Below are 12,861 nucleotides of genomic sequence, written 5' to 3'. Positions count from 1 at the left end.
ACAGGGAATCCGCAGTAATGCTGGCTATTTTACACACAAACTGCCTAAGAACTTGGCTGGAATTTTTTTTTTCAGAAGTCATTTTTATAGGATATAAATTATTATTTATTGGAATATTATTGGAATAGTCTTCTAGAAGTGTACACTGTAATCGCCAATACATTTAATCATTCATTTATCTTCAGTTTTTTCATTTCATCATTCATTATTTTATCCATACCAACTTATACTGCAGATCAGGTAGAAAATGGAACAATAAATCAGCCATAAAAGACTTTTCAAGTTTTTTGTGAAATTAGGTTTTGTTTGACCAAACCATTTCCATGCAGATTTATAATGCCATGACATTCATCAAGCTGTCACCTCAGGTACATCACCTCTTTCCTCACCTATTTGCATTTTCCTCTCTAGCTTTGTATATTTCTACTGCATGGAGTAGTGGCTTATTTGACTGTTAAATATAGTGTATACAAATTACTGTTTATGGTTTATCATTAACACATTCGAGCATCATGGAGCATGGGAAATGACTATCAGAAATAAAATGTATATACAGAAGATCCCAAAAGTCTCCCTACATAGGGAAAAAGAACACTTTGTATTTAATGTCTTTCCAAATTTATAAGACTAAATCATGTTGTGTAATTTGTTTTCCAGATGGTCTTTAAGAATGTATCTGACAACAGAAGGATCAGGAAGCTGTTGCGAGGTTTGCAGTGGACTTTAACAGGAAACGTGGCAAGCAAGCACATGCAACACTCTTTCAAAAAAAATGGAAGTGGTCTGGTCCAAAAAGATATCTATGAATCTCCACTGCCTTACTTATGTGTGGATCTCAAGACTTCTGGGACCTGTTTCGATTCAGCTCTCTGATCTGTTTTGTTTTCAATTCTAAAATGCAAAGTCAACTTATATAGTCTACTTTCATGGAAGTTAAAACATTTTTCATTACTCATCATTCTGACTCTCTGCTTTAGTGTTTGTATATTATTAAGCAATGACTTAATCTTGACTTGGACTGCCTCCTATTACACACAATATGGTTTCTAGATGAATTACAGATACGTGTTTTGATAGATGACATGTTTTCGGATGACCAAATATCTGGGTGGAACATGGTCCACTGAGTTGTGGCCTTTAAGCATTTGCATATCTTATCTCAGTAGATCAGCGACATATTTTTGAGTGTGTGTGCGTGCACAGTTTTGTTTGAGTGAAGTAGAAAAGGGGAAATGCTATCAGTGAAAGTCTGCAGAGGGTTCATTATAGAGACAGAGGACCTTGTCGACGCATGTTAACAGGATGCCTTCATACACCGTTACTGTTGCCACGGGCTCCCAGTGGTTCGCCGGCACTGACGACTACATCTATCTGACCCTGGTGGGGGCAGAGAGCTGCAGTGAGAAAACACTCCTGGATAAACCACTGTATAATGACTTTGAACGAGGAGCGGTAAGATGTCTATGATCAGTTTTTAAAAGTGTTTTCTGTGATTGCATGAAAAAAGAAGGTAATAGTTCCAGTACCAATCTGCATTAAAAGTAATGTGCAGATTGGTAATAGTATAAATAAAATGACTGAACTGAATAAGAAAAATACTTAAAGACATAGCATTTCTAAAAGCGACATGAAAATAGACATATTAATGCAAAATAGATGCAGTAAATAAGGGTTAAAAAGCAGACATAAAAAGATTTTAAGATGAATGACAAAGTTAGAAGAATGAAAATGTAAGAAAAAAAGTTAAAAGCTTCCCTGAGCTACACTTCTCCGTTTACATTTTTTCAAATTACAATCTGACCGTGCTTATATCACAAGAATGATCTTGTTTAGTTTAGTGTGTGTTTAGTTTACCCTGTCGATTAAGAGATCTTATGATGGTGGGAAAAAAAGAGAAAGCATGAGATGTTTCCCATCTTGTAATTGGTTAGTTGACTTTCAGTTTATCTAATCCCAGGTGGACTCATATGACATCAAAGTGGCAGAGAACCTCGGAGACATAGAGCTCGTGAAGATTGAGAAGAAAAAGTACTGGATGCATGACGACTGGTATTGTAAATATATTACGGTGAAGACACCCATTGGAGATTACATTGAGTTCCCCTGTTTCCGCTGGGTAGTGGACGATAAAGAGCTGATCCTTCGAGATGGCAGAGGTGGGATCTTTTTGTCGTATCTTGTGGTGTAATGAAGTTCTATGATTTAACTGCCCTAAATAGTTGTCCTGATAAAGTTAGACAAAATAAGTGTTGTGTACTTTCTCCATGGGTGGTTTGCAGCTCGTTTGCCTCAGCATGACAAAAGCCGGGTTGCAAAACAACACAGACGTAAGGAACTGGAAAACAGACAGAAGATTTACAGGTTAATTAAAGATTAAGATTTAAAACTATTACATTTACATTTACATTGAAAACAAATATTTTAAGAAAAATAGTTTTTTTCTTTATGAAAAAAGTGTTGCTTTTATCTCTTTAAAATGAATAATTAAAAATTATGGTGTTTGTATATATATTAAACAAACCAGTATATGTAACTGTTGAATGATCAATATAAATTTAACAAAGTATATATTTCGATCATTTCTTATCTGTTATGTGCACTAAAAAAAATGGCCTTTTTTAAAGATTTATTCTGTAATTGCTGAAGTGCAGATATAATTGTTAATACTTCTTATTGTAGATGGAAGGAATGGCATCCTGGCTTTCCCATGAGCATTGATGCAAAAACACATAAAGAACTACCACGAGACATCCAATTTGACAGTGAAAAAGGTGTCGATTTTGCCCTCAACTACACTAAAGCGTGAGTTCCATGGTATAATTCACAGTCATAACTGTCACATGCTTGTATACCATTTTAGGATTCTCCAACAAACAGCCATTGTACTCTTCTAAATAACATTTGCATGGAATGTTTGCAGCCTGGTTACTGAACATGTACAGAACTTTAGACAATAGGTGTTGCCAGGACTATGCCTTCTGTACGCTTTTATTTTTACACAATATTCTCTAACAATGAGACCGCCAGGTCTAGAACCGGAAAGATTTCCAATTCTCAACTAAAGGATCTTAAAAATATATATAATCCTTTTTAAAATCTGACATTATTCAGTTATTATCAAGTTTTATTGTTTTAGTGTAAAACAAGTAATTAGCGTAATTGTGCATAAGAGCAAGTTCATAATATATAGTGCAATAACAAGTGGATATGCATTTGCAAATATCAATCATTTACTCTTGAAGACTCTAGCATGCAGCTAGACTCCCACAAAGAGGTTATGTGATGATTCGGTCGTTAAGATTAATGCACAATGATTTGAGCCAATCAGTTAAGGCTGTGGTTTACTAGCTTACTGATCGGAAGGTCTCTGGTTCAAGCTCCAGCACCAACCAACCAAGTTGCTACTGTTGGGCCTTTAAGCAAGGCTCTTAACACTATCTGCTCGAGGGGCGCTGTATCCAGGGTGACCCTGTGCTCTGAGTGGTCTGTTCTTCCAAACTGGTATATGCAAAAAAATCCAAATGTGCTATAAGGTACATGTCACAAATTCTTGAATTATTTATTTTTTATACTATTTAACATCCCGGAATCTCTCTTTTTTTTTAAAGTGACCACAATTTACCTTCACATCATACTTAAAAAAACAGAAAACTAAACAAACATGATTTTTGTAAACAGGATGTTTTTTTCTCGATCATTGATATTAATTTCGGTGTTAGTGATATCTATGAGGCGCCGTATAGGGCTTAAATCAAACTTTACTCATGCACACACATATGAAACACTTGCATACACATATATAAAACACTCACACATACATATATACTACTAACTGCTCAAACAACTACATATGAAATGCGCGCGCACATTCACCTATGAGGCGAACCGGAAGGCATTTCAGTGTAACCGGAAGGCATTTCAGTGTAAAAGGAAGGCATTTCAGTGTAGACGGACTTGTCGCTTCATTCTCCCTGAATGGTAGTACTGGTTTGTATCATCACTGCTCAATCACATGGCATATTCAGAACTATCCACATAATGTCTGAATATTTCAGCGGCAGAAAACGCAGGTGATGATTTGCAAAAAGAAAATTGAAGCACGGAATCTGTGGCTAATATGTCGGATCCTACAACAGAAAGAAATACTGTTTTGTGAAATGTGTTTCCTCGCCTTCGCTAATATGAACAATAACTCATCGGAATCCCACGGGACAAACATTGTTCCGACCCCCCATATCACCCACTTTTGTGGTGATAAATAAATCACTCGTTGTCTTCTAAACTGTCCATTAACGGTCTATTTAAGAAACGCTATTACTAATCAGGGAGAATAAAGTTCATATACATTGAAATGACTACTCCCTACACTCTACTCCCTGCGCAGGAAATGTCTGAAAAGGGAACTTCACTCTACAAAATTCCACCATTCAGAACACCATGCAACGTCACTTCCTCCTTGCGTTACCATGGTAACACAAGCACCTCGGATACCTGTCGCTGCTGCTGTGGAAATTTCACGCTACGGACATTAAATATAGATTATTTATTGAAACAAAAACTGATACCATAAAAAAATATAAAACTTATTATTTATTTATTTATTTATTTTTACAGATTACTAGCCTATATAATACGAATGGTTTCTTTATTAAATCAAAATGTAAATTATTGTGTCCTATTTATATGATGTCCTCGCCTCGATAATAATTATAATAAAAATATAAATTCTTTTTCGAGTAAAATTTTTTCACACTCCAGCGATATGTAATGACTTATAGGAAATTATCCATTCCCTTTTCCGCTAAACTAAAGATCCGTTGTTCACTCGTTCCCTACACCGCTACAGTTGGCTTTGTGCGCGTGCACAGAAAGTATGTATGTGTGTGTGTGTGCGTGCGTGTGCGCGGAAAGTATGTATGTATATGCGCGGAAAGTAAGTATGTATGTGCGCGGAAAGTATGTATGTATATGCGCGGAAAGTAAGTATGTATATGCGCGGAAAGTATGTATGTATATGCGCGGAAAGTATGTATGTATATGCGCGGAAAGTATGTATGTATATGCGCGGAAAGTAAGTATGTATGTGCGCGGAAAGTATGTATGTATATGCGCGGAAAGTATGTATGTATATGCGCGGAAAGTATGTATGTATATGCGCGGAAAGTATGTATGTATGTGCGCGCGCATTTCATATGTAGTTTGAGCAGTTAGTAGTATATATGTATGTGTGAGTGTTTCATATATGTGTATGCAAGTGTTTCATATGTAGTTGTTTGAACAGTTAGTAGTATATATGTATGTGTGAGTGTTTCATATATGTGTATGCAAGTGTTTCATATGTGTGTGCATGAGTGAAGTTTGATTTAAGCCCTATACGGCGCCTCATAGATATATGCAGCAACATCAACCAGCTTCCTTTTTTCTTTTAGGATCGAGAACCTGTGTGTTAACCAGTTTATGCACATGTTCCAGTCCTCTTGGGGAGATTTTGCAGATTTCGAGCGGATATTTATGAGGATCAACAACACAATATCAGGTTATTTTGACAGACTATTTACACTTTTGTGTATCATCCGATATTAAAACATGACATAATACATAGTACAGATAAACCTTGGATTGCGGGCATAATTCGTCCTGGAAGCATGGGTGTATATCAAAGCACTTATATATCAAAGCGATTTTCTCCTATAAGAAATACTAGGACTCTGACGATTACAACAACCCAAAAACATTCATAAAAAATTATTAATACAAAATATAAGGTAAAAATAAAACAAATTACTTAGCAATTTACCTCTAAAAAAGAATCATGGCTGAAGTAAGATGAGAGGAGAGGAGGAGGGAGGTGGCTACTGTGTAGGATGACTTTCACACACACACTAACGGGAACACTGCTCTGTTGGGAAACCTCCCTAATGACACTTACTTTTGCCTCCTTTTTGCCTCCTGGGAATTTCTCAGAAATGTGACATTACATAGTCGTTCAACAGATTGATCTCCTTCACTGCTACAGCCTTTTTAACCTTTTTCTTCATGGTGGCCGTTGTTGGAGTACAGTTACTAAAGAACAGTCACTACACTTGGACACAAAATAGAAAATGCTTTAGAACACACACAAATGGTCAAAATGTTATAGCAAACAGTACGGATGTTGACTATACAAGTGACGCACGCGCACACACGCACAGTGTTAGGTAATTAGTAGGTAACAGATTATGGGCCAAACCTCATTGAGTGATCACGCTAGAATAATTATAAAGGTCTTGACTAAAACAACCTGCATGAGGAATCACAAAGAAGTTTTAATTTTCTGCAATGGAGAAGTACTCTAACTAGTTACTTTTATCATAAAGTAATGCTGTAATGTAACTGATTACTTTTTAATGACAGTAATTTTGTGATGTAATTAGTTACTGTAAAAAGTAATGTCCCCCAACACTGATTACCCATAATCCCGCAGCGCAAGAGAGCCCTTGGCTCAGTTCTGATCATGTGACACTTGGCAGGCAAAGCGCATACGTACTACTCATATGTCAAGACCTTGTTTGCATGTTTATGAGGTTAAAATTTATTTTACAATTTTGCTCGTCTTGCAAAACACTCGCAGACCAAGTTACTCACGATCCAAGGTTCATACATAGCAAAAGTGATTTGTAGCACAAACATGACACATGACATATGACTTTAATCATGTTGTTTTTGGACAGAGTATGTGATGCAACACTGGAAGGAAGACTTTATGTTTGGATATCAGTTCTTAAATGGCTGTAATCCGGTCATGATTCAGAAGTGTACAAAAATACCAGATAAGTTTCCAGTTACACAGGAAATGGTGAAAGACTGCTTTGAAAAAGACCTGACTTTGGAAAATGAGCTTAAGGTAACTATCTTTTGACACATTCACTGAACTGTGACACGTTCCCTGAACTGTGATCCAACCTACTGTAAATTTGCAATTGTACCTTTTTTGGTTTGCAGGCAGGAAACCTGTTCATTGCAGATTATGAGATAATGGAAGACATTACTCCTAATGCTACAGATCCTTGTACCCTGCAGTATTTAGCTGCACCTATTTGCTTGCTGCACAAGAACAGTGAGAACAAAATTTTGCCAATTGCCATCCAGGTATAAATATATACTTTCTATAGAACCTCCTAATCTTATTGCTGTGAACAACCATTTGGCACAGGTTTTATCCTAGATGCCCTTTTAGATGCAAGAAAAAGTCAATAATAATAAAAAATGTCAATATGTAATTACCTGCTGTTGATTAATTGTACGAAAGCAACTAAGATGAAAAAAGACTTCAGCAACAGACTACTGACATTTTTTATTTTACATGTTTGAGTATAGTGGCATGGTGTCTTATTGGTTAGCACTGTTGGGTCTGGTTTCAATTCCTGCCTCGGGTGTGTGTGCTTGGAGTTTGCATGTTCTTTTTGTATTTTGTGGGTTTCCTCTGGGTATTTGGCTTTCCTCACACAGTTCAAAAACCTGCAAAATAAGCTGTTTGGGTTTCACAAATTGCCTGTAGTGTTTAAATGTGTTAGTGTGTGTGCTCTGCCATCGATTGGCACCCCATCCATGGTGTACCCCAAAGTCTCTTGGGATAGGCTCCAGGCTGTCCCCAACCCTGTACACAGGATAAAGTGGTATAGACTGAGTGAGTGAGTGAGTGAGTGGGTTTTAGGTATGGATTTTACTTTGGCTCCCACCTACATCTAAAAATAGTTCAATGGGTGGTTTATACACTCTAAATTGTAAACCTAAGGTCTGCGTGAGGTTGCTTTGTGAATAGTACCGTGTATTCTTATCTTGCATCCATTGTTTCCAGAACAGGCACTTGAAAGGCATTAACCCTAACCAGGATTAATAATTGAATAGCTAATAAATAAGTGAAAAATAATGATACAGAAGCATTTCCCTGATTTATTCGCATGATTGATCCACCCACCCTAAATTCTGTAATATTAATCATATAGTATCAAATGTCCAGACCACATCCACAACCACAAAATCCAGACTCTTGTGGCCTTTTCTATGGCTGCTATTTCTTTTAATGAACCAAATTGTAAGAATTGTACCATAGTTCAGTTTAAGATGTGTTCATTTTAGCAATAATAATTTAATTTGCAGACTGTGATGACATTGCCATAACATTCTTCTATATTTTTTAAAAGCTGAATCAAATCCCAGGGGAAGACAACCCCATTTTTGTGCCTACTGATAATGAGTATGACTGGCTACTGGCAAAGATCTGGGTGAAATCTTCAGACTTTCATGTGCACCAGACAGTGACACACCTCCTGAAGACCCATCTAATATCAGAGGTTTTTGCCATTGCTATGTTTCGACAGTTGCCAGCTGTTCATCCGGTCTACAAGGTGGGTCATTTTTACACCTTGCATGTTTTGCATTATTGAGGCCGTCCTGCATTGTGCATAAAGAGCGCACAAATTAGGCAGAAGTTCTGTCAGACATTTTTTTTTAAATCATATGTTTTTTAAATTTCCAGTTGCTTATGCCACACATTCGTTTCACAATTGCCATAAATACGAAAGCTCGCGAGGAACTTATCTGCGAATGTGGACTCTTTGACAAGGTATTTTTATCCTGCACTTTTTTCCCCCTCTACTACAATTTTACACCACACCAAAGACCACTGATTCCTCTTCTGAGCCTGTAGAGTAATTAAAATAAAATAAAGTATATGTTTATTTATGTGTGTGTGTTTGTGGTGGCATACTGCAGGCTAATGGCACAGGTGGAGGTGGACATGCAGAGCTAGTGCAAAAAGCTATGAAGACTTTCACCTATAAGTCCTTGTGCTTTCCTGAGTCCATAAAGGCTCGAGGCATGGACAGCATAGAGGAGCTTCCCTACTACTTCTACCGAGATGATGGCCTCAGAGTATGGGAGATAATCAAAAGGTAATCAGGAAATTTCACAAAATATAAATATAAATCTATTAAATTTTTCAAACAGCAGCGATTAATATGCTTCAATAATTTACTCTTCTATAAAATCTTTTATAAAATTTAATATGACAAATATATTTTGTGGCTTTTGATAGTTTTGTGGAAGAAGTGATGCACATATACTACGATAGTGACAAAACAGTGCTGGAGGATGAAGAGATACAAGCGTTCGTCAAAGACGTTTGCAGCTTTGGAATGCAAGATTTTGACTCTTGTGGTGAGAAAATGCTTTTTTTTTTTTTTTTTACTGTGTTGTGTTGCCATGTTCTAGAATATAAAAATCTTTAAAAGTCTTATAACCCTGTTTTATTCAGCTGGACAAATTCAGCTGTATTCATATAAGCACGAAATACTGAGTGTGATGGTAACAGTATAAAGTATACATATACAGCCAAAACACAGTATTGTTTTGGATCTCTTTTATGTTGTACATCTAATACAGAAAATGTGTGTGTGCCAAAGAAGCTACTTCCGAAGTTTATGCAACATGGAAGTGACCAATCATGCTTCCCTAAAAATTTTAAGTTGCTAACTTCAGCCGTTTTGGAGGGATGAGGTCATAGGTGCCCCAAAAATGACCATTTTTCAAACAATAATTTCAACTAATAATAATTACAAATGCAGATTATTCATATTTCTTTGAGTATTGATATTAAATTTGGTGTAAGCCTCTAGAAGCATATGACCTGTAAAAATTATTACTTAAATTGTTTTTAGGTAAAAACAAAAAAAAAGCAAATAATCTGTAGTGTCTGTAACCATGATTGCAATATCCTAACAATTTTGCACTTTAAAATAATACACTTTTTATGTGTATGTCTTTTCATATGAAATCTAAATTGGCCAAGTTTCATCTAAATGACAATTAGGATCTTTGAAATATTTTAATTAAAAAAAGTTACAGACACTACATAAAAGGGCTTGAAATTATATTTAGCAAATGCGTTTCTTTTTATTTGATTAAAATATAAATGTCTATGCATATTTACAAAAAACGAAGCATTAAATATCATAAAATATGGTGTTACGTTGTCTGATCTGCAAGTTAATTTAACCTTGTCTGTGATGATGTCAGATGCCAGAGAGCTTTCAAAAGAAGTTTCTAAAGATGTTTCCTAAGATTCGTCATGCAAGAACTTCCTCCAAGTCACATCCACTCATCCTAAAAAAATCTAAAAATGAAGAAGTTAACCTCCTGTGCTTGTGTGAGTTTGAAAGAATTGAGCAATTATGTCTGAGGACATTTGGTTAAAACCAATGTGTTATTGTCTGTAGAGTTCCCAAAATCATTGAAAAACCGAGAGCAGCTGGTGGAATACGTGACTGTTATAATCTTCACAACTTCTGCACAACATGCTGCCATCAACTTTGGACAGGTAGCATCTTTCTGTATAAAGAATCATCAAAAACTAAACACAATTATATATTAAACGCCTGGTTATAAATGATAAACAACATAATACTGTAACTATAATATTGCAATGCAAATGTCTTAACCAAATGTTATGACGATTTCAGTTTGACTGGTGTTCATGGATCCCAAACGCCCCCCCGACTATGCGCAGGCCTCCGCCTACAAAGAAGGGTGAGGTGGATCTACCATTCATCGTGACTAGTCTGCCTGACCGTGGTCGCTCCTGCTGGCATCTCGGAGCAGTGTGGGCACTTAGTCAGTTCCAGGAAAATGAGGTTAGATCTCAAGCTCTTCGCCATATTCACTGCTACCGTATAATGAAGTTTTACTAGCACTGATTGGTGGACCTCTTTTTAGTTGTTCTTAGGCATGTATCCTGATGAACACTTCATTGAAAAAACGGTGAAGAAAGCCATGGAGAATTTCCAGAAAAAACTGGATGAGCTTTCAAAATTAATTAAAAATCGCAACGAAGGAAAGAAACTCCCCTACTACTACCTGTCTCCAGACAGAATCCCAAACAGTGTGGCTGTCTAAGTCTGTATACCTGGAGGTGGTGAAGAAAAAAAAAATTCTGCACCATTATGCCATAAAGTTAATGTTGCCTGATATTTCTTAGTTTAAGAACATATACAGTACTAGATTATCGTACATATTACAGTACATAGTACACATACTGTAATAGAATTATGATATTGCCTTATGTATAATACACTTTTTTTAATGATATGATCGATCTGTGATATGATTAGTGGTTTGGAGTAAGTAATTATTCACATTTTCTTCTTTTCTACATGTTTGGCTTTTGTGGTAACAACTTGGAATAAATAATATCTTTTTAAAGTTTTTTGGTGTTCAATTACAGTAAAGACAGCTTCTTATTACTCTACAGTATGTATAATATGTTAGGGGTGTATTTTTGATTTGTAAAATTACAAGAGCGTCAATGAGATAAGGCACTAATATTGGATGAGGAGGCTTGGGGCACAGTCTGTGTTTTAAATGATCCTATACGAGATCAGTGCGGTTCATATGGAGGATACTTTATGCACAGGAGCACAGTCATGATAAAAGACGTTTGGGACTCTAACTTTAGTTACAGTAAAGAGAAATTGTAACACTACAGCGTACAAAGACAGCAAGTACCAATGTCTTCAGTCAAAGAAGCTTGCAGGCAGAACTATTTTAGGAATATCCCCTAAGTGCTCTTAACTGTACTGAGTATAACTTCTAGAGTTATAGCAAAATATACCAAATATGTTCTATATCTTATATCTTATCCTACATTTAAATAAGACGTTCTAGTACATAAGTTGCAAGTGTGTGTTAAAGAAGTGCAACGTAAAACAACAGATGATGCATTTTCAGCCTATTATTCACTCAGTGTTAAAGCAGTTAAAGGTTATTAATGAGGTTTTAAATAAGATCTGCGTTTACTAGGAAATTAGTTGCTTCTTTTTTTGTTGACCACATGAGGAAATACTAATGAAGTAAGCTAGCCTAAGAAACATGACTAATAAGATAAACAAACCTCTGTAGATAAACTAAGATATAATATAATCAGCCATTTAAGACTTCTTATCACCTCTTTCTTTTGTGCACAAGGACAAGCAACATGGGGATTTACAGTACACACACGTCTGCTAAGAAAGAGATAATGCTAAAATTCTGCAAATTAACAAAACAGGTATAGCTGATGAACACCATGATGCAAATGCATAAATACATATCTGTGCTTATCTTAACTAAAAGTTATGAAAGTACTGAGGAGTCTTACATTTCATGGGGTTGATTCTACAGCACATTGCACAAAAACTCTGTATGAACAGTGCTGTGTGGGAATTGCAACTTCTTGTTTTGAAAGGAACCCACACTGTGAATATTACTTATTCTTTTAATGAAATCAAACATATGAATATATTTGCACATGACACTCAAATTGTCAAAGTACAATTTTAATTATTTGCTATTGTAAAACACAACTGCACATTGTTGTCATATATGTTAAGAAATGGAAAAAAAAATCCTCAAACTTTAACTTTACCTAAACACAACAGTTGGTTTCCAAAGACATTCCTGTAAGGATATTTTACCAGTAGTTACTGTAACCTATTTTTGGTGGACCATACAGGGAAATCTAGTTAAATAGTCCCTCATCCTACATTATGGATTCTGTCACATACAGTATTCACATGATCCACCGCACCTTCTTTGATCAAAGGATGGAGGCTGGTTGTCAGTATCTCTTATTATAAAAGCTACAGCAGGAGGCAGAGCTTTTTCTTACAAGCTCCAAAGTTATGGAAAAGGCTTTCAATTAATGTTTAAGACTTAAACAGTCTTTGTGTGACTAGCCTGAAAATCAAGCCTTTTGGTGCTTTTCAGCACTTTGAATATTTTGCTCCCCTTCAAGAGACTAAACTAATTTCATTTATCTTTTTTCTGTACCTACAGGTTTTGTCAGAC

General features: G+C 35.9%; 1 protein-coding gene across 1 annotated transcript; it reads left to right on the top strand.

Moving 5' to 3' along the window:
- The first annotated feature begins 1,009 nt into the window (after positions 1 to 1,009).
- On the top strand, positions 1,010 to 11,214 carry alox5a (arachidonate 5-lipoxygenase a). Its single transcript, XM_053503018.1, has 14 exons — positions 1,010 to 1,452; positions 1,958 to 2,156; positions 2,280 to 2,361; positions 2,680 to 2,802; positions 5,430 to 5,536; positions 6,711 to 6,883; positions 6,982 to 7,128; positions 8,184 to 8,387; positions 8,519 to 8,605; positions 8,755 to 8,933; positions 9,077 to 9,198; positions 10,257 to 10,357; positions 10,500 to 10,670; positions 10,753 to 11,214. Exons 1-14 carry the CDS (start codon positions 1,303 to 1,305, stop codon positions 10,930 to 10,932), a joined length of 2,025 nt encoding a protein of 674 aa, XP_053358993.1. The 5' UTR covers positions 1,010 to 1,302; the 3' UTR covers positions 10,933 to 11,214.
- The last annotated feature ends 1,647 nt before the right edge of the window (positions 11,215 to 12,861 follow it).

The sequence above is a fragment of the Clarias gariepinus genome, chromosome 8 (assembly GCF_024256425.1).
Source record: "Clarias gariepinus isolate MV-2021 ecotype Netherlands chromosome 8, CGAR_prim_01v2, whole genome shotgun sequence".
NCBI lineage: Eukaryota > Metazoa > Chordata > Actinopteri > Siluriformes > Clariidae > Clarias > Clarias gariepinus.
This window is presented reverse-complemented; position numbering and strand designations above follow the sequence as displayed.

Coding starts and splice junctions, on each gene's coding strand:
- alox5a (XM_053503018.1), top strand. CDS start 1,303: ATGCCTTCATACACCGTTACTGTTGCCACGGGCTCCCAGTGGTTCGCC. Junction 2,157..2,279: donor GATCCTTCGAGATGGCAGAG/GTGGGATCTTTT, acceptor GGTGGTTTGCAG/CTCGTTTGCCTCAGCATGAC. Junction 7,129..8,183: donor TTTTGCCAATTGCCATCCAG/GTATAAATATAT, acceptor ATTTTTTAAAAG/CTGAATCAAATCCCAGGGGA.